The following is a 24,797-nucleotide window of genomic DNA, read 5'->3' on the forward strand; positions in this document are numbered from 1 at the left end:
AAAACTATTCTATTCGATCAAACATATATTTATCAACAATATAATATACTAATATACATTAATATAATTAAAAAGAAATCTATATCCAGTTCTTCGTAGATATACATTCCTTAGATTACAACCTTTTATATATTTTTTACACAATTCGATCGAAAGATAAAAAAAAAAAAAAAAAATCACAAGTATAAGTGGTAAACCTATTAGGAGAATTTCTTTATTTTCGATTTGTTACGTACTAATAGGTAATTTTTAATTCTTTTTCCTATTCTTCATTCCTATCTGTGCACCCTTCTGCGCCCCTGCGATAATACCCTGAAACTTGGTCGCGTATCTTTTCTTTTTCCTAAAAATGATATCGACGAGTCAGTAGAGTGAATATAATCAATTTAAAATAAAGTTTAGAACAATATTATTTACCTTTTGTTCAACACTGATCTCGTCAGTGGTACGTATGCGTATGGATCCGGTTTATCTTTCCTCTTAATATCTCCTTTAGCTTTTTGTGCTTTATATTCAGCTCCAGGCGTTGGCGACATCTTCGCTTTTTTTAACGATCGATGTATTCCCGACCCTCCAGCTGCGAATAACAAAACTCGATTACGCGAACATCGATCGAAACATAGAACACACGTGATCAGAAATCTTCAGAAATATCTCACTTTGATATTGCGACGTGCTCGCACTTCTTACACTAACGTTATCACGGTTATCACTGTATTTACGTTTCCTGCCCGTCTCCACTATAGACTGAATATCATCGTTAATGTCCTCTGAAAACGAACTCATTAGCTATATAATGTCATTGATTTTTTAAATATAACTATATGTTCTTACCATAGTCATCGTCCGAGTCACTATGCAAACGTAGAACACTCCTGTTCTTCGGTTCTTCTCTGTTATCTCTCTCATTCCTCACAGTGATAATAAGACGGCCATCTGGCGCTGTCTTGAATCCACGGTTGTTTGATTTTGAGGCTGCTAATTTTGGATTTAGAGCTCCAGGCAGCGTTGCTAAGGAAATTAGAAGAAAGTAAAATTTTACAATCGTCACAAAATCGTTTTACAAAACCTTAAATTCGTATTCTATGAAATAGCTTCTCTTACTCGATATATTTCGAGCAGCTGCAGGATCAATGAGATCAACGATCTCTTCATTCTCTTGAATCCAGGCCTCTTTTCGTGACGTTCGTTTCTTGTTCTTCCTTGGTGCTTCGTTTTCTGTGCTGTCAAATTCTTCCTCGCTGTCCGCCAATACCTCCTCGATACTAGATTTGAATAAAAATATTAAAATGGAAAAATAAAAATCTTCTTTTTAATTACATTGAAAATTACCTCTTGGGCCTTCTCTTTATATTGAACTCATTCTCTTCGTTGTCCTGTTGCTTCGTTTTCTTCGCGTCCCTATTCTTCTTCTTCGCCTCCTCCAGTTTATTTATATTCTTCAATCTCTTGTGCAACATTGTATAATCGGAAGGTATCATGTCAGAGATAGTTTTCAGCCCGTACTTTCTCAACAATTTCACCAAAATATCTCGTATTTTTTGTCTGAAGTGCCTGTGACAATCGTCGTTTATTCCACACAAGGCTTCTATCTGCAATTCAATTGATTTGTTTCAGTAAGAAAAATTAATTACGGTACTCGAACGTTTCGTATGACTTACTAATTTTGATAAATTAGGAGCAGCGACTGTAATTGGAATCACGCTAGTGTACACTTTGATGTAAGATAATGCCGAGTCCGTAATCTCTCTCGTGGAACTCGCAGCGAGCCTGCATGCGTGTTCGAATATTTCTTTAAGTAATTCCATACCTAGGGATCCTGTTTTTTATGTTTGTTAGTATACTTAAGTCCATTGTTTAATTTCCACAGTTTACTTTTAATTTTAACGCGCCGACTGCCACGACGCTCATCGGTGACTCTTCGAAACACTTAACACTTCAATGGCCGCACTGATCACGCGAAGACCGTTGTCCGTCACCACTGATGTATATTTATACAAATATACATATACATACTGAATATTTATACTGTATATACTGTATATAATTATAAGGAATTATAAATGTAACCTCAACAAACGTAATAAGTCGAATGTACGATGAAATGGTGACTGATACCAGTAGATCACGCATGCGTGACAGTGGCCAACGTCTGCTAGCTAGCAAAGTCACGCATGCGTGACAGCGGCCGTCAAAGTGTTAAAACGAACGAACCTTCGTTCAAAGATCATCAAATATTTCTATTCCTCGTATCAAAATCTGAGCAAACATCGAGGGCATTTCCGAGCACGAAAAACAGCCATGGCAGTCAACGTGTCAGGTCAACTCTTACCGTTGTAATAATAAGTAAGAGACGCAAGTGCGAACAATGTCGCGGTACAGAACTGTGGCGAACCACTCAAGCCGACCATCAACATATTCACATAATCTTTAAGGTTCTCGGGATTTCCTAAAAATTTCTCGGCGATGGTGTTTAATAGTTGATAACCACAGGTGCGGCACTTTGTGTTTAAATCTTTCAGATATATCACCGCCTCGGGAACGATAGCTTCTAAGAATTTCGTGTTCTCAAGTTGTGGGTGCATTTTGACTATGTGAATTAAGCACCTCAATCGAGCCTGATTAAAAATAAATTTCATCGTACCATTAAATTAATTATCGAAATAACTAAAAATAATTCGATTTTTAATTTATAATTGTACTATTAAGTCGATGTTTATACTTACTCCTCTGCTTGGTTTTGCAACCTCCGTTGCCGTGGATGTTAGCAACTTTTGTATTTCACGTCTGTGCTTCTGTACGAACGTTTTACACGTGCCTTTTTCGCTGCCACATACCTCCTCCAAAAATCTTTAAATATACATAAGAGACAATTCTACAGTGAACAAATTTTTGTTCAACAATACGACTAGAAATTTACTAAGAATTTACCTGTACGCTTTCTTCTGTTCCTTCATGTTGGAACTGGTTTTTAGAGCCGGAACACAAATATCGTAGTACGTCTTTAATCTATCAATGTCTGTATATTCGATTAACAGTCTTATTATATCGTGAACACTTTCTTTGAAAAAGTCATCGATATTAGGCTCGTTCAACTTGTGCAGTGCACGATCGAACAGTTCGTGTATTAATTCTTTGTTCGTGATTCCAAGATACGTCTGGAAAAGCAAAGAATTTAAAATTGAAATTAATTTCTTTGTACTTTGTTTGAGAGATTACAGGTTTCCTTTATGGTAACCTTTATGGTTTCAAACGCAGCCAAACGGTGTCCTTCCTCGTCCGTCCCAACTGGGCTAAATGTATAGAGATTTAAAAATATCGGTAAATAGTTCTTCGCGTATTGCGCTAATTCCGCTTTATCCTCTTCGTTGTTATCCTCGACCGCTCTTGTAATTAATTTTCGTATAGCGGACATTACGTATAACCTCAAATCTTTTTTGTCGTTGAAAGTCACACCTAACAGCCTGGCTATGTTCTGAAACAGTATTCATATTGTGAGTAATACTAGGTGTACCGTGCAATCTGTACCACATACCTTAAAATTATCTTTCACGTCAATAGCGTTCTGGCAAATACTTGGAAAAATGGCCCATATCTGGGCAAACAAGAATTCATAAGTTTTTCCTCCTACTTGTTCATGCGCTTTCATTCTAAAATTAACGACAAAAGGAAGTAGTGATTTTCTTCGATCGAAATAATCTGAAATACTCACTCGCACGTCGAGGCTAATGGCAGTAACGACTCTGTGAAGAATGCAATCGACCCTCTGGTTATACAATCCTTCAATAGTGGCAATAACCAACTCCTCTGCAAGTTAATTGTATTATCTGCTACCTAGAAAATTAAAAAACTGTGAGCTTTCCATCAAACTGTGAAAATTTAATCCAGAGACCAAAAGGAGAATACATACTTTCAGTGGAATTAAATTTAGTACTGTTTCAGGACCCATGCTCTTTATCGCAGCTCCTATAGCATACTCGGCGTCATTCTTCGACGCGAAATAGTAAGAATCGCGTAAATCTGCTACGGATTGTAATAAATCTACCAATTTCATACATTTCGATGTTCCAGTTATCTGTCGTAAACAACACGGTTAGACGAAACCAGTTGAGGTTAAAAAATAAAAATGAAATATTACCTGGAAGAGTAAAGCTACTAGGTGAAGAATATGATACCATGCTTCCAGGTATTGGTAACTCAATGCTTTGTGCATCATGACAATTACTTGATCGATTATAACTTTATATCTGAAACAAACAATAGTGCATAAATATACATGATACACGTATACACGATAATATTCGAAGGAAATGTTTTACATTTATTCTTACTTTTTCACTTGTTCCTGGTTTTCACACATTTTGCTAACACACTCCTGGAATAATACTTTGATCGCGTTCGACGTACCGGCTATAACTTCCGATCTATCCGACATCCATAATCCTACACATTTCTCTAACATTTTTGGCAAAATAGCTGCGCACAAATTCAACGAATTTCTGTAAAAATGCATTGACGAATAAAGTTTTAAGGGACTCTGAAGGCTAATAATTATCAACCCTTTGCACTCCTATGTCGAGTGTGATTCGACATCAATTCTTATCTCAGGAGCACCTTCGTCAAATCCCATTCGTACACTTGAAAATTACAAAATACAACAACAGTGTAAATAAAACACTTAAAGGCGTTGGGAGTTGCCGGTAACAAAATTGAAATATAATTCGGAGTGCAAAGGGTCAAGTTTTCAAACTTTACCATATACAGTATTTAAACAAAAAATATACACTCACTGAGCTAAATTTAAATGAGCCTCTTGCATGACCGCCAACCATGCAAGAGTCGGTTGCGAATCGGTTGGGGGAGGCTGGTAATCGTAAAGAGCAGAAATAATCTGTGCGTTTCTTTGCATCGGTAAAGTAGCATCCGTGGGTCGGGAAACGAACAAACCGTGAAAGGTTTGGAGGCAACAGGACGTTATCAAAACATTCTTTAACGTCATGATTCTTAGCATTGCTTCGCAAATGAACTGCCAGAGAGGAACATTTCAATTATACCAGCGTACAGGAAAGATGCGATCTTTAAATGATAAATACCTTCACGTGCCATTTAGGCAAATGAGAAACGATATCCTTCAAAAGCGTGAGTACGTGAAGAACGGTAGTGATACCGCCAGGTTCTGAATTGATGTGCAATTGCTTTAGGCAATGTTTCGCGATTTGAGCTGCAGCTGGATGATACCGCGGCGGTTTCTCGCCATTCATTACTTCGCTTCCTATGATTCATCAAAGATACGCCAAATAATATTTAAAATCGTATTACAGTTCATGATCGATAAAATATTTATGCCCACCGTATTCTTTATGGTATAATTTCGTTTTAGTTTTTCTGATATCTACCTTTCAAGATGGCGCAAATTCCTGCTTGCGCCGCCTTTCGTATTTTCGGCTTGCTGTGTATACTGAAGGATAAAAAGACGTCTAATACTTGCATGGTTGAAGAGTCTGACCATGCAGCCAGTTCTAGCGCTTGAAGAAGCAAAAACAAACAATGAATGCCCTGGAACAGATTGTTTATTATCAATAACGCATATTTCGCATATTACGTATATTAAATTGATCAGTTAGAAGCTTACGTGGCGTAGTACTAAGAAGTCTTCCGAGGATACGTTGTTCGTGAGGATATCGAGAAAAATTTTACTCGCGGGTCCAAACTGAGCATTTAGAACGTTTCTAGGTACAGTTTTTAAACCCATGCGCAACAATGCAAGCGTCGCTGCTATCGACGTGGAAGATTCGATTGCCTCCAACGTACTCATCTGTAGACAAATATGCATCGATTATAAAACTGTAAAAAATCTGTTTAATAAACACACGGATATTCTATACGGTACCAATGCTGCAAAGTATTCCGTGGATGTTTCTTTTCCACTGTTCTGTTTTATGATTTCCGTAACTGCAGACAATACAGCTAACATTTCTTTGTGCAACAGCGAATTCGACTGGAAGTGATTTAAAAATCTGCAAAATTATTGTTCAATTAATATTTGCAAGTTATCAAATTTAAAATGAAACTATCGTTGGTGAGAAGATTGCCTAAGATAAGGGTACGATTTATAACAAACTAGATTCTTATGTAGTTCCCTGGAAGTTCGGACAGAATTGTTCGAATTAACCCTATCCTTAGGAAATATTCTTTCCAGCTGACAATAAATTTGCTTTCGGTACAGCCAATTACTCACTTATTGAACGATACGTTTGAACAATTACTATAGTTAGTGGCAAATGTATCGTATGTGTTAATTGTATTTTCCGTGACATTGTCGGAGCCGCTTTCGTCTAGATCGAGTTTTTCAAATTGAGGCTCGATGCCCTGGATGGCGTCGTGTTTTTGTAAATCTGTCTTCGTCAGACCAGGCTTTCCTGTAACAAAGAAACCAGTCTCAGAAGTGAGATAAAGTATTGGAAAACAGGTGAGCAGAAATTGGCACACATAGCTGATCAGAATAATCGCAAGAACGAACCTATGCTCTCCTTAAAAAACATCCACGCTGCATTTTCACGATGTATTTTTGTCTCCGGATTGGAACTGGCGCTTTGACCCTTTGGCCATCGTTTTGCTTTCTTCCTGCTGTTTAATCGCGGCCCTAATTTACCCATTTTCCTCCGCGCTGTTCACGATCAATTTGTGCCAATCTTCCGATCCACCGCTACCGATATTACTATATTTCTTTTCAGTTTTTTAACGCCAAGGATACGACGAGGTTAGGTCATTTTACACGTGCATGTACGAAAGACACAGTTCGCAACGTCAGTACAACACTCCGATGATTTTCAGAAGATGGCAGCAAGAGGCCAATATCATCGATAATACAGAATTCCTGTTAATGCCAGCAACGACTCGAAATTATTTCTCGCTACGAGGCACGCCCGATTCCGATTTCGATCTCTTCTATATTAATTTCGATTGTTATTTGGATTCGTGATTGAATTTTGTTTTATGTTTAAGATTAACAACTGTGAAACGTCACACTGCGTAGATGAACGTTCAAATGTGACGATCATTTCCATCCTCGTCTGTTCGTAGTAAAATCAGAGTTTAGATTGCGACGATTAAACTTCGTTTTGTGTCCGCTGAAAAGACCACAAACTTTCTTACCGACTAAGTTTTCTAACGTATACAAAAAAAATGTTATGTTTGGTCCCCCAAAACGAAGTGCAGCCACTCCAATTAATATCGTGGCACACTGGATACGAATTTGTTCCTAAAATTCTTTAGAATCGAGCATTTTGTTTGGAGTTACTTTCTTACAACTAATATAGAGGAATTAGGGATTAGGGATTTGTATCTTGTTAGAGAAATAAAGTTATAATAAAGTTATTGGCGACCAGACCGCGGAATAAGCCGAGGTAAAATGATCTTGCAACCCACACCGCGACCTCGCTTGAAAAATAATCGAATCACGAAACTCGCGCTCGTCCCGACAGAGGCGCCACCAGTCATTTTTTAGGCGGCGTTCGTCTCGTCGGTTTTGCGTTTCTACTGCGTTTTTGATGAATCGAACGCTCGACGAACAGCAACGCCCAAGCAATGACGAACGCGAGAAACATGAAGATGAGCAGGGGCATCGCGTCCTCCAGCTCCACCGACGACCAGCCAGATTTCGGCTGAAACAGATAACAATTTAGTAACTCTCGAGTGCTCGTCGCGTAGGAAGATGGAAATTGTCAGTGGATTACTCGTTTCGAGATTGTGGCCCATTCTATCTCGAGCAGCCTTTGAAGAATACCGCTGTCGCGCAGCAGCAGGATACTGCGAACAGAGAAACGGGAAGTGTGACCACGGAACAGGGGAACAGATCCATACGCGGGTCAATGAGACGAGTCGTTGAAGAAAAACAGTGTTCGTGTGATGTCCACGTGGTCGATGCTGCGGCTGCAGTCATTGGCTGCTGAAAGACGTTCGTTTAGGGATGCTGACTCGTCTCGTTGGCGAGAGTATAGACTAGGGGGCGTAACTTACGAACCGAACTTACGAGAATATACCATTATAGTATAGTTGTTAGTACCTTGATAATAATAGCTATTGCTGACTCACTTGCTGTCGATAATACCGCGGTAAGGGCTGTTCACCGACACCGCCATAGCTATGGTGGCCTGCATCATCGTGTCCAGCGGTTCCAAGATACAGTCGACTTTTCCTTGGAGCACGGCCGCCATATTGTCCAACGTCATGAACGCGTATTTGGGCTCCTTGCAAACGCGTTTCAAGCCATCGAGATAGTTAGCCGGAAGATTGCTCTCGCCGGTCAGCAGCTCGTCGAACATGAAGGTCAACACGCGATCGCTGGTATTCTGTTGCGTTCGAGAAGCGTGTAAAAATATATTATAACGTTTACTGTCTTCGCTATTTTCAGGTATGAACGTTGTGTACAAAGAAAAATATGTTGGGTTGTTCAGAAAGCGCATAGAAGTTTCTAACGAACGACAATATGGTACATGAACGTTCAAAACAATTTGGTAATAATTGGACGTACGATCCGTGTTACCTGAAAGAAATAGTAATCGGCCGACTCGCCAACCACGGCGAACCGATAGCTACCGTCTTCCAGCATGCCCTCCATTGTTGTGAATGGCATAGCGAACGTCTTAATGGCGAGGAAGCTGATCAACGCGGCAGAGTAAGCTGCTAACACCACGACCGCCATCGAGTGAATGCTCAGATGCACCACCCGTATTGGGTCCAACGAGGACATTGCCATGCCTAATAAATTTGTCGCGTAAAAGCAGGACTTACTACACAACATTGAACTTATTCGTAAACCTAAGTTATATCATACGTAGAACAATTATTGTGTAACTTAATAAGTTTAATATAAAGCAATAAATCATCTGTAGGATATCGACTGTTAAATGATCGCAGTAAACGACTGTAAAATGTTGTAACTGTCTACAGGCGTGGGGGGTACACGTACCCTGACCACATAGCGCGCCAAAAACGAAGAACATGGTCTCGGGGACCGTTGTAGAGGACGCTTCGGTCGTTGGTAAATGGAAGATTGCTTTCTTCGAGAATATCGTGTCGATCGTGGATATCGATATCCCCGTGACGACGATCATCAGCGCGATCGCGTTCCAAACGTTGCAAGCGAACGGAGCCAAGTACGCGTTCCATTTCACCGCCGTTGTGTCCGGCCTCTTGATGTACACGCGAGATCTGAACACACAGGAAGATGACTCTAGATGATTCTAAGATGAGAAAAGTATAACTGGGCCTAAAATTTATGCTTTTAGTTCGTTATGTACTTGGTCGAGTAGACGGGCGTGGTAAATTTCACGACGTCCAGTCTGTCGGACGTCATCATCAGCTCGGTGGCCGCGAGGCCCGCCTCGTCGTGCATCAGCATCCCTATCATTCCTGTCCACGTGCCGTTTGGCAGCTGTATGCCCCACTTGTCGGACTCCTGGTAGCTGAACCTGAATTAATAGTCTTTGTTACACCTTTGTTTCATTTACAAGGAAGTGGAGCAGGGTAAATACATGAATTTTTTAAAAATGACGGAACACAGGATGCACGACTTCCCGTACTGGCCACCAGAGGGCTACGTTCTTGTCTCTCTCTCGCAAGCGCTCGACCGACCCCTCCGTTACTACATATACACTCTGCGGACGACGTCTAAAGCAGGGCCTGCTAGGATTGCATTATTTACAATCTTTCTCGTTCTGCCTACAACTAGGCGAAGAAGCAACGCCACAAATGTTTTTAAGCAACCAAAGAGACAAATTTAGAATTTGTAACTGGAGGATTATAATGCTGAATTAACCTCAGATTTAAACACAAAATGGCGTCGTAATATTGGATCTATCGTTGCCTCGACTCAATCGTGAATTTATCCGCGATTAAATCGAGAATCGTTGCCTATCGATCGTCCGTTTTCTCAACACGAAGGACGGAAGGACGGGAAGGATGGAGGACACACGAAACTTTGGATTAGGTTAACAAGCATAATATCCATCATCGAAGGAATCGAAAAGGAAGAAACTATTAAGAAAAAAATAGTATGATACGCGGGTTTGCGTCGCGATGCTTGGAACCGGTCAGCCCCAAAGGACGTTTGTTATATTCGCGACGATACGATGCAACGACCCGTCGATTCTTCTACGAAAGACTTCGAAGGAGCGGCGATGGTCGAAAGAGGACCGCGTTCGAAGAAAGGGCGGCCGCCAACGAAGAGGAATACTTTCGTAGAGAAACGTCTAGACAACTGGAGGAGATTCGCAAGCGTGGCGTGAAGAGGAAGGCAGAAGAGGGCGTCGAAGACTCTACGCGGAAGAAAACCAAGATGGCGGACGAAGAGGACGATCGTGTTTCGCGATGAAACCGAAAGTGGCCAGGTGAGAGGCATTCAACACTTATCATTCATATTTGACTGCTTTATAAATCGAATAAAAATTATTTCGTGCTCTATTAACTAATAAAAAGACTGACGTGCAATTCATTCCCTCTTGCAGCAGCTGGATCACTTCGCCGAAAAATCCACCGACCCCCACCGTTTCATTGTACTCGTTTCGAAGGATTTTCGAGACTGGAGGATCCTGCGAACACACACAAACATGGTAGAGAATAAATAGAACCCTTTTAGAAAATTAAAATCTTGCAGTGACATTTTCTTCATTTTCACAGGCAAAAAAATCTTATCTGGATGTATCCCTCACGTGAATGGAAATGACTCTGAGGTTGCTTCCTTCCAGATCGTGTCTGCGTTGATAGAGTCCTAGTTTGGGACCTCGAAAGCCATCTGCCTGGTCCCAAGCACCGAATTCCATCCACCTCAAGTCGCCCTCCCTGCTTATTCGATACGCGTCCCTGATGATCTCACCGTTCCCTTCAGCGTCCGTTTGCACAGTCATCAGTATACAGTCGAAGGGCACGTAAACGTCCGCCAGGAAGTCCTCCATTCTGGTGCCGTCCCTCAGGAAGATCAGCCAAGTGGGATAAGACATCGTGATCCACTCTGAAACCTGTTAAGGACCTTGGAAACTTAGCAGACTGATAGAGTATTCATTTTAGTTTAAAACTCATATTCTATGGAAATAGAAAAAGAATATAAATATTCTAACCAGAACAAATTGTTCCTTGATCTCGTCCAGGTCGTTCAGCAGCACGAACAATGGCCGCTTGATGTTGTAGTAAGTACTTCCCACCTGATAACGAGAGTCTCGAATAATCTAATTCAAGGTGATGAGGATTGGTGATGTTCATCGAACTCACTTTGTCCTTGAACGTGTGGAAGTCCATGATCGCGGTACGTATGTTCAGAGTCCCGCTGAGATACTTCTGAAGACCCAGCAGTCCATCGATGTCCTCCAATCCTGAGAACATTTTAAAGCTACCGATGATAATGAAAATAAATGACACGATTTACTCCTGATTTTTTTATTAAATACATTTTTCGTTTCAGACGATTTAATTTTACCCACCTTCCGTTTCGATCACGTTCGGCGATCCATGGAATAGTATGATGCAGGTGTTGTTGAAGAAATCGTGGACCCCTTTGATCAAGTTCTCGTAAACTCGTTGAGGCCTTATCATGAGTGGTTTGTTGCCGATCGTGATCGTCAATTGGCTGTCCGTGCGCAACGGGACGCTGACCAGTAGCATCCATAATGACCAAAATTCCAATCGCGACATCGCCCACGGGTGTTTATCGTTCACGAATGTTGGCGATCAGCACGCCAACTGACCGACAGCGACGAGTTGATAATTACGCGTAGTCGTAAAATCGTTCGAACGTCCGCTGTGCGTCGGGGATTGGATGTCAGGTCGATGTCAGATGAAACACGCGGATAATCTTTAGTTTCTCCGTAACGATAGTTGCCTAGCCTGGCTCGAAACGATAAAACCACAACAAACGCTACGATGGAAACGATCGTGATCGCAATTAACGATTTTCTCAGATTTTCGCTATATCACTGGCCACTTGTTCCTCTTAAATGTCTAGATTTCGTTCAGAGACGTTTGGAAAAACAAGAAGAGTAGATAGAAGAGTAGTACATTCACTGTTCGTGGCAAGGACGATATTGTTGCAAGTATCCCTAACGCAGATTGATGCAACAAACGAGGCATCGCGAGACTGTCGGAATAGGTCACGTTCCTTCGTCACAAATTCCATCGCGTGCATTCGAATCCAATTAGTTTACTTCAATGGAAATGTTTGCGATACTCTGCAAATATCGTATCGCTGGTTCGGTTGCATTTGCGTCCGGGAAAACCCATAAATCGTCGTCCATTAGCCATATTGCCCTGAATAATTTACGATTTCGGTCGGGAAAGAACGGTTGGGTCTTTTGATCGAACGTTGGTCAAACTTTGCAAAGTATCGATCGATGTCGGTGTTGATTTAGGATGTATATCTCCTCGATGGGTCATACAAAACGTAAAAATTATTAATACAACGTTAAAACTCTCCTGCGGATGCAGCAGGTGGCCATAAGCTTAAAAAGAAATTGGAAAATCTGAGTGGATATAGTGATTTCGCGAAATTATTGAAGGAAAGACGTCGAAAGATACGTTTGTATCGCGTGACCAGAAAAATAGTTCTAACGACACGGTGTAAGTCCATTTATCTGATCGAGATATAAAAAGATTATGCATTTTAAGCGACTGAAAGATAAGCTAAGTAGTTTGGGTTATGCTTTCGGCTATCCGGGATAAATAAGTTAATCACAAGCTTAAACAATATATTCATTAACCGAAGAAAACTATGCTTTTTTGCGACAACGTTGCATTGTGATTATTTCATAAAAAAAAAATGGAGATACACGCGATTTAACAGCTTCGAATTTGTAAAGTGTCAGTTTAGATTAATATCGAACATCGAAGGGGATGCTTTAAAAAGCAGGAATTAAAAAAGGTTATGTATTAATTAGAACGAGCGTGGTCATTCTGATTGATTATTGTCTTTTGACTACATTTTCCCCGCTGCTTCGAGAAGCAAGCTCGTATTTCTTCCAATTTCTACGACCAGATAACGATTCGACGTTTGCAAGATAAGAATATGTTTAAATTATCGTAATGTTAAGCCTGTTTTTTAGTCCGTACGGAAAATTTAAACCTCGATGGAAACAAAACCGAATAACAACTCAGTACAGTTGACAGTTTCAGAGATAAATATTCATTTGTTCAACCTATTTTCCCATAAACTGTCAATTGTTACACAATTCGATGTCATGTATTTTTCATGTTATTAATCCCGCTGTAATAGAATTATTCGATTAAAAATTATTGTCATTTTGTTTTAAAATCAGTAAAATTTTCTTCCCCTTCGTTTTACATACATTTTTACATGTATTTAAGAACTTTGCTAGTAATGCATTATTAATCGTTTTAATATTTATTAAATCTCCCCTATCTTGATTTGTTTATATCAGGGAACAAACTTCTACTGCCCTCTACTGGCCACTACTGACCACTACTGACCAGTTGACCAATGGTGAGCATGTGATGACCACTGGTGACCACTTGCTGACCAATGGTGACTGTTTATTTCCGAGTACCGTTTAGGTAGACAATAAATCGACTAAAGAAGATTTACATATAATACGATATTCTGTTGATCTGTTTGTTATTTATATTCCTCTCAATTTTAACAAATTTGGAACGCAAAAAGAGATCAGTTTAACGTTGGATAATATCAGTTACGTTTGCAAAGGTCTCAAGAACGTCAATCGACGGAATTGGAAGACAATCGGGTGTTCTAGTTTCTGTCCGAGTGTCGCGACGTATCGCAGAGAACGACGATAACGGTTAAATGGCGCCGCGAAGAACAATTTCTAATGATGTCATCGCGTATAGATTGCGTTCGAGAATTAGCATCGATATCAACGGTGAAAACGTGAAAAATGCAATGAGATTTATAATTTTGATCGGCGAGTCACGTCGAGGAGTTTGCCACGACCATCCAGACCATCGTCATCGTCCGCGAGTAATTTGTTTTCGACGATAAACGTGCAATTTCTTTTCGAAACCAATCTATCTCGATGATCAATTCGACGATCTTAGGATTGCTGGTGGTCCTTTATGGATTATGCTGTACGCCTTCCGTTTATGCGAGTCCTGTCGATGTCTCTGGCACAGGTACGTTCCTCGGTGTTTCGTTTCCTACAAAACGTTCGAAGTCAATCTTAGGGTGTTTTAAAGCTTCAAAAATCGATAGTAAACAGCGAACTAATTATTCAGGATATTAAATAATAATTAGACTCCGAGTATTTACGCGTTTGAGATATGCATAGTACGTGTGTCATTTGCGGACGTCAACTATGCATATATCTATGCAAAATATATATACGATATAGATATATCACGTAGAATGTTATACGAAACTTTTAAAAATATTTTATTACATTTAGCACTTTAATAAACTTGAATATACCAGTTAATATGTACGTTGTCCTACTTTATTTGATTTCGACAATGATTTTCAGAGATCCAGACTCTAGTGGAAGTTCCTAGGGGAAAAATGGCGGAGGACTTCGTCGCCACGTTGGATACGAATCTGGCGAACCTGGTCGGGTTCCTAGCGTCCAGATTCGACAGATTTTTGCAAAGGCTCGTGGAGACGATCGTGCATTTCGTGAAGTGTCTATTTTCCATCGTCGATTCCGCGCTTCGATGGATCGTTTCGTCCATCGCGTCGACCCTCGATTGGCTCTTAGGTTCTTCCAACTCCAGAAGGAGTCGAAGTTGGATGACGAACACGTCGCAGTCGATGGATGATTACTTGCAGACATTGATAGACCCAGTGAAAGATTACGTTCTCGAAGAGGTCGAGTCAATGAGCGAGGAATCGTTGCGCCGATTATGGAACTATCTGACCACTCGTCTTCTGGTTGCATGGTTGCACACCACTTCGGACAAAATTGACAAAATGGACGAATCGAACACTTTGTTTCCCACGAGCCTCGACGCCATTTACAGGATGACCCAACAGCTCGGTCATAGCAATCCCATTAAGTCATGAGTTGCAATGTTTACAATTATTCCTATAAATAAATACAGTTTTCATATTATACACCTAATTATGAATCTTGTATGTAGTTAATTTGTATAATTAAATAAGTAATTCATGCACGTGTTACGTACAGTGGAATCTGGTGTATTCACTTTTAAAAAACTAGATTTGTAAAATGTTGAATTTGGGGTGCAAAACCTGTAATTCTGGTCTTTGCTTTCTTAACAGTGGAGGCCTTTTCTAGGGAAGTTTTTAACGTTCCTCTAGCCGTTTTAATTTCTGTCAACGTTTTCGTGACGCTAACGAGACGATAAGGGTCGAATGGCAGCAAAGTTGCAAAAATTAACAATTTCGAGGCGCCCACGTTGCACTCGCGTATTCGTAAATTAGCATCGACGTCAGTTGGCGGTCGAAAGGACGAAGCACGTCGGACGTGGAAGGTGGAGAACGCAATAAGATGCCCAATTTCGATCTGTCAGTCGCATGAATTACTATTCGATGGCCATTTAAGCAATCGCGTGCGTCCAGATCTCGCCAGGCACGTTTTCTCGACGATCAACTTTTGCAATTTCCTTTCGAAGCATCTCTCAAGATGAACGTCTCGTTTATCCTCGTTTTGACTGTGGTTTTTGGTGGACTGTTGTGTTGTGTGTTTCCCAATGTAGCGGTTCCAGTCGCGTCCTCGAATTCAGGTACGTTTCTCGGAGTCCCAGAGTGTCCTAAACCATAAAATAATCGAGATAATTTAATTATTCATTTTGTGGGAACTTAAACATTCGACAAGAATTATTTTCAAATCGATATTTAACACGACCGTTTTACAAGCAAATTTTTTCTAACATTTAAGTCATTTTATTGCTCCCATTTAGTATCAATTTTTATGCTACGATTTCCAGAGACGCATTTGTCGCTGGAGGACTCCAATGGCGGATCGGACGACGAGCTCTTTTCGAAAGTATGGAACGGTACGATAACTTTACAGTCGAGCCTGTCGTCCTTATTAAAATTCGTGACGACGAAATTTTGTGAAATTCCTAAATCGAACGACGACCCGATCTCGTGCTTTGGACGCAATCTACTTCCTATGAATCATCCGTTGCTTCGATCGATCCTCTCGTTCATGAACTCGGCGATCGATCTTTTCATGGAGGCTTTCAAAGTGAAAATCGGTAACACTGTTGGCGGAAGACGTCGAAGAATGGCGGGAAACGACGCTACGATGGCGGTCAATAGCCTGGTGCAACTATTGACCCATCCGGAAGGTTTCAATTCCCGGGATCTGATGACGATCGCGACGGACCTGATAAAGTCGATATGGCAACTTCTGTCCACGTAAGGGCTGCCACAATTACGCGCCACGCTCGAGGAAGCCAAGAACTCGAACGATATTACCCCCAAAGGGAAACAGCTCATCGACGTCTTCAACATCGGCTACTCGTTGCTCGAGAGAACCAATCTCATTGGTAATCAATAAACTAGAAGGCTTCGATCGTTTGTCAAGATTCTAAGTGACTTAGAACAGGGTGTAAACAAGTTTGGTAATTCCAGTTTTCTATGAGGACTTAATAAAACTGTCGTAAAGCATCGTTCGATTCCTTCTCTGACCTTTGACCCTCTGCTTTTTAACTGCCTTTGTTATGTGTGCTTATTGGAAGATATATACTAATGGAAGGTTGCTCGAGCGCTTGCGAGAGGAACGGTCCCTCTAGTGGCGACTAACGGGAAGCTATGGACCCCATACGCTAGTTCTCCATGTCCAAATGGAAATATTCGATAATTCAATGGGTGAATTTGTTAGTTTACAATATTTCAAATTAAAATAGCGTTACTTACAAGCATTAGCTTTTGTAACAGGAAGCTATGGCCCCCATATGCTTAACACGTTAACCGTCACGCTAGTTTTCCATATCCAAATGGAAATATTCGATACTTAAATGGTGGATTTGTTATTTTACAATATTTCAAATTAAAATAGCGTTATTTACAAGTATTAGCTCTTGTTCTTCCCTTGTAAACGATATTGCAACACTTTTTATTTGTAAGTTCAAAATGCCGGTCACCGGTGACCACCGTGGCGATTGACGCGTTAACAGCGTTCCACTTCCGTTACATAACAATTTCTTAGAGCCTTGTGGTTGTTGAAACAACGAAGTATGCGGTGCATATTTGGAAATCGATAGGTTTGGTGTCCTGTTTTCGTTCAAGTACAATGACGTATCGCGTAGGCGGCGATAACGATTGAATCATCGAGCGCGGAACTCATTTGCAAATTCGTATCGATAACCACCGCCTATCGAAAGGACGAACCGCGTGGAACGTGGAAGGTGGAGAACACCTTAAAGATCCCCGAGCCCGAGCGACGATTCGTGTCAAAAAGTTCTCGACGGTCATCCAGGCCATCACCAACGTTCACCAGGTGCGACAAACGTGCAATTTCCTTCTCGAGCTGCTACAACGATGAAAACTTCGTCGATCCTTGCATTGGTGGTGGTCCTTTACGGACTCTTCTGGTTAACATTCATCGACGCCAGTCCCACACCGAGTACTACCACAGGTACGTTCTCCAAACTCTCAAAAGACACCTGAAAATTTTCACTAGAAATTATTTTGCAAACACATTCTCCATCGATGATAAAAATAATATAATAGTGTCAATTTTTAAGTGCAAAATAGAAGACTGAAAGTCATAATAAGAGGCAATTAACACATAGATTACTAAGGACAGATCAGCCTAACATTTTGTAAACAAATATTACGGATAGTAGTTGTCAAAATATTTTTCAAAAAAACAAATTGTAATACATAGATTGCACGCAGCGGGGTATTGCAATATGAGTCACGCGTGTTTGACAAACGACGTACAAGTGGTAACGAAACCACCGATAAGACGTAACATTATGTATACAAATTATTGTTAAACAACCCGTAATGTTTTCAGTTTACGACGTATTGCAAACATTTTTTTTATTTACGTGTGAGTTTAATTTTTTGAAATTTATAAATGATCTTTCATCCTTGAACCAATGTTTTTCAGGGCTGGAATTAACCGATGAGGCGAGGAACGTCATTTCGTCGCTGTGGAACGAGGCGTCCGGCTTCAGAAAAACCGTGATGTCCTACGCCCAAAGCTTGGAGTCCAAACTCACCACTATACCTAGGGAGATCATGACAAATATTATACAATATTTAAGAGCTATGTTCAAACAGGTCGTTTCATTCTTTGGCCTGTCGGGCAACTCGTTTCTGGGATTCGACATAAACAATACTTCCTCCAGCGGGAAAAGTCGAAGAAGCATAGTAACCGGGATCGTATACCCGACTCACAACTTGCTGGATCGATTAACCTAACCTCAAAGTTTCAGGACTATTATAACAATCAAACGCAAAAGTGTTGATTTATGTAGAAATATAAATAAAAATATCAGAGTATAATCCTCTCTACGATTTTTAATTTCCTGGACGCTCCGTACGGAGGCGCCATCTTGTTCCTTTGAAACGGATTCCCAACCCTCGAGCAGACTTACAACGTGTTGCAATATTGTTTACAATGGATGAGTCAGAACTAACGCTTCTAAAATTGTAAAACAATGTCGTGGCAAAATAGAATGAAAATACTGAATGAACCAAGTAGCCATTACATTAAAATGCATAATAATTTTAATATATGATAACGTGAATGTGTCAACGACCATCCTCTCCACTCCAACGATTCGAAATCGATAAACTGACGATATAAGTGCTCCCTAATTTTACACCAACCACACGACATTTCAATTTTGCTAATACACTGGTATTGAGTTACCAGAAACGTTAGAAGTTAAAACAAAGAAGGATAATGGAAAGAGTACTTGAAAAATCCATCAAAATGGAAGACAATTGGGTCGTGGTATTCTATATTCGTTCGAGTACCGTGGAACAACAGCGGTAAGAATTAAATGGCGGTTAGGAGACCAATTTGTGACTGTATCGCGTTGTGTAAATTAGCATCGATATCGACGGAGTAGTAGAAAGGACGAACCGTGTCGGACATCGGGAGGTGGAAAATGTAATAAGACCCCTAATAAGTTTCCAACTATCATCGCGAACGTCCACGGTTTTCCACGTGTCCCGCGTTCTTTCGACGATCAGCCATTTCCTTTCCCTGGGGGTCTTTCGAGATGAAGGTTTCGTGGGTCCTGGGACTGGCGGTGGTCCTTTGTGGACTGTGGTATGCACCTTGCGCCCACGCAGCGCCCCCAACGGCCGTAGGTTTAGGTAAGAGCTCCAATAAAAATGTTACAGCGCTGCAAAAATAGGTTATTCGTTTATTAAGGCCCTTGGCAATTGAAATACTCGATTCATAATGAAAGAACCATGAGAAAAAGCTTACTTAAGTTATGCAATGAATGCAAATCTAGCGTTAATCCTCTTTCCAGTTATTTTGATAGAATTGTATACTAAAACTTCTTGTTTTGGTACTTTTGAAATTTACAATTGGTGGTTAGTCGTGGTTAGAATTCTAACTGCCAATATTCAACACTAGAACTACCGAAAAGTGGTCAAAATGATTTGTAATTTTTAATATAAAGCATCTATCGTTTCAATTTCTTTGGTACAAATAAATGCACCATAATTGTCTGGTGGTTCTAGTGTAAAAGATCTACGATTTTCAGGGCTCTCGTCATTGAGTGGTTTGTTGAATCCAAGCAGCATCCAAGCGAACTTGCCAAGCTTGGTCGAGAATCTAGTGACCACGATCAGTCACTTTCCCGAGACGATCATCGAATTCGTCCTGAGTATCGTGAGAAACGTGTTCTCCAACATCAATGCCTGGCTACAAAACGCCCCATCGACGATGGCCTCGCTGATCGACCCATTTCTGGCGCCATTTTCGATCTTGGGCAGCTCTGGCGGCGGAAGACCTCGAAGATGGCTGTTATCCACGGTGACATTTCCGATCCAGTTCGTGCAAAATAGGATATCGTCGATCGAGAATTACGTTATCGAGTGGATCCAGACGTTCTTGATGCAAGCGATACAATGGTCCTGGTACTTCTTGTCCACTTATGCGATCCCGGGGCTGCACAGCGCGCTGAACACGATCGACGAATCGGTGACCTTGCCTTCTGGAATTCACGACATGATCAGAACCATAAACGCCACTTATTCGTTGCTACGAGTACTCGGTGTCTTCGCATAGACCAACTGGCTCAACTTTAATTTGATTATAGTTTTAAATTATTTTTTATGTTTAAATTAATACATGGTATTCTTCTGCACAGAAATTGCACATGATAGAAGTCCAAGCTTATTTGCTATAAATAGTTCTTTTGGTACTTAATTTTATTCCATTCTATTATTTATTATTTTCTTATTTCCTATTCTATACTTTTCATTACCTTCTTCCCTATCGTTCAAATGAATTTTTAGGTTTTAACATTATGGAATGTTCATTCTACACTAATTCAGGACCAAAATATCCCGATAGGGCTGAAAGGGTTAAAGCGTAGATTTAAGGACGATTGCTGCGGCCATGAAACTTACAAACGAAGAAATGTAAATATTGGAAACATTGATTTCTATCGAAATGAAAATAAAGAATTCGCAAAACAATCGTTTTGAAATTTTTTTGTTCTCCGATCATCGACTTCCGGGCGCAGTTCCACTTTTTCCCCTACATTTAATGAGCATAAAAATCGAGGTTTTTATAACTATCCAAAACCACATACGTGCATATTCATAGGACATTTTTTTTTTTATACGTTTTAAAGTATACATTCACTACCCGGAAGTAACGGCGTGCATTAGTCATCCTTGCATATCTGAGCAACGAAAATGCTTCTATATTATTAAGTCCATTTATCTCTGTTTCGAGATATATAAGCTTTTGCGTTTCAAAAATATTCATAACCGCTAATTAGCTGGGAACATGTTTTTAGAGGTTGCGGATAATCTTATCGGTTGTTTATACTTTTTCGCCGAGGATGATTATTCGCGTTGACACACAACCGATTGACCATGGTTCTAAATATATTGTAAACAGACTTAGATTCGTCACGCCGACGGAAAAGAAAGATGGTGGCTGACACAATGCAACGCCTGCAACCCTTCAGCCGGTTTATATCTACAAACAGAAATAAATAAATATTAATTACATGTAGCACATATCGTTTGGCGGAATTTCGCCCATATTTCTAGCGCGACAGTATCGCGAACACGTCAATAAGGGTTGAATAGCAGCGAAGACAGAAAAATTTGCAACACTCGCGAATTAGCATCGATAACCCCCTGTCGAAAGGATATGGAAGGCAGAAAACGTAATAAGATTCCCAATTCTTGGCCGTGGGTCTCGTAGAAACTTTTTCGACGGTCATCCAGCGAACATCGACGGTTTCCCGCCTACAAAAGCGTGTAATTTCATCCCTGGTCCTCTCTTGCGATGAAGCATTCATTGGTCATTGTGTTTGCGGTGGTCCTCCATGGACTATGGCGCTTGCCTTGCAACGACGCTGTCCCCGCCGATGACTTGAGTACAGGTATGGTTTCTCGGAATCTGAAACTATCTTACTGTTAGATAACAATCGATTGAGATAATAATTTGTTATACAATATATAAACTAGCGATTTTCAACCTCCTTTCTAATTCTATTACACCTTAACGCTCATATTTCTCGGGTCAACCAACAATGATCAGTTTTCTTTGTTGGATTTGTTTCTAAAAATACAGTTTTTGTTAATTACAATGTTGTATCTAACGAAAACAAATATTATCATCCCTTAAACCATTGGATCAAACAAATATTATTTTTCAAAGCAGTCGGGCATGAACGTTAAGGAGTTAGAAGGCCACACTATCTTCTGATTTCGAATAAACAAGATGGCCGCCGCCATGGACACATTCGATACACGTATTGATGATTTTCAGGGATAGACACAATAGTGGAAGGCTTTGGCAACAATGTAAAGGACATCGTTTCGTCGTTATTCAACACCACGTCCAGTGTGACGTCGGAGCTGACGGTAGTGGTTAACAATATCAATAATTGCTTGATGACGATCTTGGAATCGGTCAAACACGTAGTGCAGATAGTCGTTCATTGGGTCGTTTCGACCGTTGGTTCGAAAATCGGTTCGCTCTTTGGACTCGACGGGTCTATGGGCTTCCCTTCCTCCCTGAGCTCCGTCTTCGAGGGATTCTTGTCGAATCCGATCAATAGCGTGCGGGAGTGGCTGTCGATGAGCGGGACCAACGCGTTGCAGATTTTCGTGAAGTACATATCGGTGTTTGTACGTTGGCTCGAACACTTTATGGTCTCTTCAGGACTCCCCTGGCTGCACAGCGTGTTGGACCGGATCGAATCGTCGTACAACGTGCCCTCTACCGTTCCAGGCCTGATCGAATCCTTCAACACCTTCTACAGGACCCTCTAGCTGTTCGGTTATGTAGGGATGTGAAAATCTAATTTGGAAGCTGTAAAATTGAACAGCGCACAGTAAGATTCATGGACGAGACACTGTCGAATTAGAAAATTCAATTTTTGTAGAAATATAAATAAAATTATTGCAAAATGTTAAAAAAACTCTGACATTTAATCTCCTGGTGAAATAATACTTGGCTCTAATGCAACAATCGAGGTGGTACCACATTGTGGTGGTATTATCTCATTCGTGTATTCGGAGCTTCTTGCGAAAACACGTTTACACGGCCGACAGTCGAAGGAGGATAAACGCGGGAGAAATCGTCCACAAAGTTTCCCCACGTTGCATCGTTCACAACTATGCGGGCGCTGTATTGAGCAACGAGATTATTATTAATTATTAGGTTGTTCAGAAAGAGCTTCGAAGGAGGAAACATCACCTTTTGTGGTGCTATATCGCTGGATCTAACGAGAATGATAGTAGGAAAGCAGAAAAGTAAAGGCGGAATAGTTTTTTGGTTCAGAGCTTGACTACTAGTAGGCCCATCAATAAGTCTTCTTAGCAGACTCTGAGCAGTCGATCGAGAAGTGTATATATAGCAACGAAGAGTCGCTCGAACGCTTGCGAGAGAGACAAGTTGCGTGTAGCCCTCTTGCGGCGAGTACAGGAGGTGACGCCACACAATATTTCAATTAACCTGTAAAAACCTTAACAGAATTAGTCAAAATAGGCTTCAGAGAATATAAAAGACTGAAGAATTCTGCCCCAGACACGTTGCTATTAATCGTTCGACTAATCTGTGTATATTAATAACCTATGGAGTAATTTGTGGCTGTTCAAAGTATTAATAGCATCGCGTCAAAGGCAGGATCTGTTAGGTAAGCCTAATCGATGAGTTCAACCGGCAGATCCGGGAAGAATCGCGGTAATATCGATCTTTGTACCCAGAATTCTTCCCGTTACAAAAACCTCTAGACTTTTTTGGTCGATGTACTGAACTTTTTAAAAGCTATTTTCTAACACTTTCTATTTCCAAGAGTCGGGTCTCGTCTTAATTTCTTGAACGGACAATACTCGTGAAGTAATCAACGATTAAAATAAATGGCTCGTAGAGCCATTTACCGGTGACGCGACTGTTCAGAATTAGAATTCTGGGAGACAATCTCCCATAAGTTACATAATTCGTTTGTAACGTCGAAGTAAACGAGTTGTACATATTAATTGTCGTATTGTTCAAGCTCCATCATAGAACTGATGACCAGGATTGCGTTGGAATTAATATTAGACAGACTTTGATGATCCTAGAATAGATCTCAACTCTACTGTTCATCCTACAATTTCCAGTAACGGATTGACCAACGGAGAAACTTCTTGGTCCCGTGGGCATTGTTCGTTTTGCGCTAAAAAATCAACGAACGTCGTTATGGGTCGTTCAATAGAATGGTAATTACTCGATGACGAGTCAGAGTCCGAGCCGCTGGCGAAGGTCGTACGATAAGCGATCGACCGATGAGTCCTTGGCGCGCAAAACCGTGCGCGTGACCTGCACTCCGCCATTTTGACCCACTCTGCGCAGAATCGACCACATTTTGAAAACGAAATTTCTCCAGAAACTCAAACAGATCCTAATCCATAAATCAGAATAGAACTATTACGTATGTGAGCATTGACATGATCATCTAGCGTTTACCTAATCAGGGTTGATTCGCGTCATACCCGGTTTCATTGCTTTCCATGATAATTCCCCGCCATTTTGTTCCAACAAGCCTGATAAGAAACCTCTAATTTAAACAAAATGTAAACTAGTAATTGTTTGTTGGTTCGTGTACATATAATGTCCGTTAAAATGCATTATTTAATAATAATAATAGTAATTTGTTTCGATAAACGAAGTTGTAGCTATAAACCATTACTCGAAATGATTCGCTCGAGCCGTAGTCGACCGCAGGCCAAGATAATGCCGTTAAGCGTGTCGAATCGTGCACTCGAAAAAAAAAAATTGTGCATGCAAAATCGCGATTATGTAAGCCGAAGGACGCCGCCGTCGGGTGTCGAGCATCGACGTCATCGCGTGTCCCGGTCGCGTGCATATAGCCGAGCGCGTCGTCGCGTTCGCGTTCTCGTAAATCCGACGAGGCGAAAGGATCGAAGACACCGACGGGGGACGATGGAGCACGGATCCCCGTAACGCGTAACGCGTAACCGAACGGAAATAGTCGACGAGGCGAGATAAACATCGATGCAACGTGAAAAGCCACCGGCGTGTCTCGTATCGCCGCGTCACAGTTTTACGAGCACCGGCCAAGCCTTCGTCGATCAACCAGCGTCCCGACGACGTCCACCAATCGCGGTTCCGTTGTTGCATTTCGTCGATTCGCGCTCTCTCCCTTTC

At 40.9% G+C, this 24,797-nt stretch overlaps 5 protein-coding genes and 1 long non-coding RNA gene across 7 annotated transcripts; 3 read left to right on the forward strand and 3 right to left on the reverse strand.

The window, feature by feature from the left end:
* Positions 1-16: 16 nt before the first annotated feature.
* Positions 17-6,804, reverse strand: LOC122405468 (RRP12-like protein). Its single transcript, XM_043410239.1, has 23 exons — positions 6,521-6,804; positions 6,239-6,419; positions 5,891-6,017; positions 5,633-5,815; positions 5,397-5,556; positions 5,094-5,272; positions 4,791-5,026; positions 4,332-4,499; positions 4,139-4,247; positions 3,911-4,075; positions 3,713-3,834; positions 3,536-3,650; positions 3,239-3,475; positions 2,932-3,158; positions 2,727-2,850; positions 2,333-2,618; positions 1,662-1,819; positions 1,333-1,592; positions 1,105-1,265; positions 835-1,011; positions 660-770; positions 418-577; positions 17-343 (listed from the first exon to the last, which is right to left on the reverse strand). Exons 1-23 carry the CDS (start codon positions 6,654-6,656, stop codon positions 250-252), a joined length of 3,876 nt encoding a protein of 1,291 aa, XP_043266174.1. The 5' UTR covers positions 6,657-6,804; the 3' UTR covers positions 17-249.
* Positions 6,805-7,683: 879 nt separating this feature from the next.
* Positions 7,684-11,935, reverse strand: LOC122405474 (probable glutamate receptor). Its single transcript, XM_043410252.1, has 9 exons — positions 11,478-11,935; positions 11,269-11,369; positions 11,118-11,201; positions 10,713-11,018; positions 10,486-10,592; positions 9,303-9,473; positions 8,972-9,213; positions 8,546-8,760; positions 7,684-8,351 (listed from the first exon to the last, which is right to left on the reverse strand). The coding sequence occupies exons 1-9, from the start codon at positions 11,686-11,688 to the stop codon at positions 8,091-8,093; spliced, it is 1,698 nt and encodes a 565-aa protein (XP_043266187.1). The 5' UTR covers positions 11,689-11,935; the 3' UTR covers positions 7,684-8,090.
* Positions 11,936-13,547: 1,612 nt separating this feature from the next.
* LOC122405301 lies at positions 13,548-16,968 on the reverse strand. Its single transcript, XR_006259756.1, has 4 exons — positions 16,841-16,968; positions 15,139-15,726; positions 14,429-15,038; positions 13,548-14,157 (listed from the first exon to the last, which is right to left on the reverse strand). It is a non-coding gene; the product is annotated as an uncharacterized LOC122405301 (long non-coding RNA).
* Positions 16,969-17,319: 351 nt separating this feature from the next.
* LOC122405300 lies at positions 17,320-18,439 on the forward strand. The gene is made up of 2 exons (XM_043409949.1): positions 17,320-17,561; positions 18,042-18,439. Exons 1-2 carry the CDS (start codon positions 17,465-17,467, stop codon positions 18,353-18,355), a joined length of 411 nt encoding a protein of 136 aa, XP_043265884.1. The 5' UTR covers positions 17,320-17,464; the 3' UTR covers positions 18,356-18,439.
* Positions 18,440-18,813: 374 nt separating this feature from the next.
* LOC122405299 lies at positions 18,814-20,419 on the forward strand. Of its 2 annotated transcripts, XM_043409947.1 has the most exons (3): positions 18,814-18,931; positions 18,992-19,261; positions 19,660-20,419. In XM_043409947.1, exons 1-3 carry the CDS (start codon positions 18,843-18,845, stop codon positions 19,961-19,963), a joined length of 663 nt encoding a protein of 220 aa, XP_043265882.1. In that variant the 5' UTR covers positions 18,814-18,842; the 3' UTR covers positions 19,964-20,419. The 2 variants fall into 2 exon arrangements, with proteins under 2 accessions (XP_043265882.1, XP_043265883.1); XM_043409948.1 differs by having other exon boundaries at positions 18,832-19,261.
* An 860-nt stretch (positions 20,420-21,279) lies between these two features.
* LOC122405295 lies at positions 21,280-22,521 on the forward strand. The gene is made up of 2 exons (XM_043409941.1): positions 21,280-21,522; positions 21,912-22,521. The coding sequence occupies exons 1-2, from the start codon at positions 21,426-21,428 to the stop codon at positions 22,415-22,417; spliced, it is 603 nt and encodes a 200-aa protein (XP_043265876.1). The 5' UTR covers positions 21,280-21,425; the 3' UTR covers positions 22,418-22,521.
* Positions 22,522-24,797: the final 2,276 nt, after the last annotated feature.

Source organism: Colletes gigas, unplaced genomic scaffold (assembly GCF_013123115.1).
Source record: "Colletes gigas isolate AHSC1104 unplaced genomic scaffold, ASM1312311v1 Colletes_gigas_Sc00004, whole genome shotgun sequence".
In the NCBI taxonomy this organism is placed as follows: domain Eukaryota; kingdom Metazoa; phylum Arthropoda; class Insecta; order Hymenoptera; family Colletidae; genus Colletes; species Colletes gigas.

What these genes read in the sequence shown, in the direction of transcription:
- LOC122405474 (XM_043410252.1), bottom strand. Translation starts at nt 11,688, where the DNA reads ATGTCGCGATTGGAATTTTGGTCATTATGGATGCTACTGGTCAGCGTC. An exon ending in GAACGTGATCGAAACGGAAG is followed by an intron (nt 11,370 to 11,477) that starts GTGGGTAAAATT and finishes AAATGTTCTCAG; the next exon opens with GATTGGAGGACATCGATGGA. An exon ending in CAAGAGGGAATGAATTGCAC is followed by an intron (nt 9,474 to 10,485) that starts GTCAGTCTTTTT and finishes CTATTAATTCAG; the next exon opens with GTTCAGCTACCAGGAGTCCG.
- LOC122405295 (XM_043409941.1), top strand. Translation starts at nt 21,426, where the DNA reads ATGAAGCATTCATTGGTCATTGTGTTTGCGGTGGTCCTCCATGGACTA. An exon ending in CGCCGATGACTTGAGTACAG is followed by an intron (nt 21,523 to 21,911) that starts GTATGGTTTCTC and finishes GATGATTTTCAG; the next exon opens with GGATAGACACAATAGTGGAA.
- LOC122405300 (XM_043409949.1), top strand. Translation starts at nt 17,465, where the DNA reads ATGAAAACTTCGTCGATCCTTGCATTGGTGGTGGTCCTTTACGGACTC. An exon ending in CACACCGAGTACTACCACAG is followed by an intron (nt 17,562 to 18,041) that starts GTACGTTCTCCA and finishes AATGTTTTTCAG; the next exon opens with GGCTGGAATTAACCGATGAG.
- LOC122405299 (XM_043409947.1), top strand. Translation starts at nt 18,843, where the DNA reads ATGGAAAGAGTACTTGAAAAATCCATCAAAATGGAAGACAATTGGGTC. An exon ending in AGTACCGTGGAACAACAGCG is followed by an intron (nt 18,932 to 18,991) that starts GTAAGAATTAAA and finishes TGTGTAAATTAG; the next exon opens with CATCGATATCGACGGAGTAG. An exon ending in CCCAACGGCCGTAGGTTTAG is followed by an intron (nt 19,262 to 19,659) that starts GTAAGAGCTCCA and finishes TACGATTTTCAG; the next exon opens with GGCTCTCGTCATTGAGTGGT.
- LOC122405468 (XM_043410239.1), bottom strand. Translation starts at nt 6,656, where the DNA reads ATGGGTAAATTAGGGCCGCGATTAAACAGCAGGAAGAAAGCAAAACGA. An exon ending in TAAATTTAATTCCACTGAAA is followed by an intron (nt 3,835 to 3,910) that starts GTATGTATTCTC and finishes TTAATTTTCTAG; the next exon opens with GTAGCAGATAATACAATTAA. An exon ending in AGCTGCTCGAAATATATCGA is followed by an intron (nt 1,012 to 1,104) that starts GTAAGAGAAGCT and finishes TAATTTCCTTAG; the next exon opens with CAACGCTGCCTGGAGCTCTA.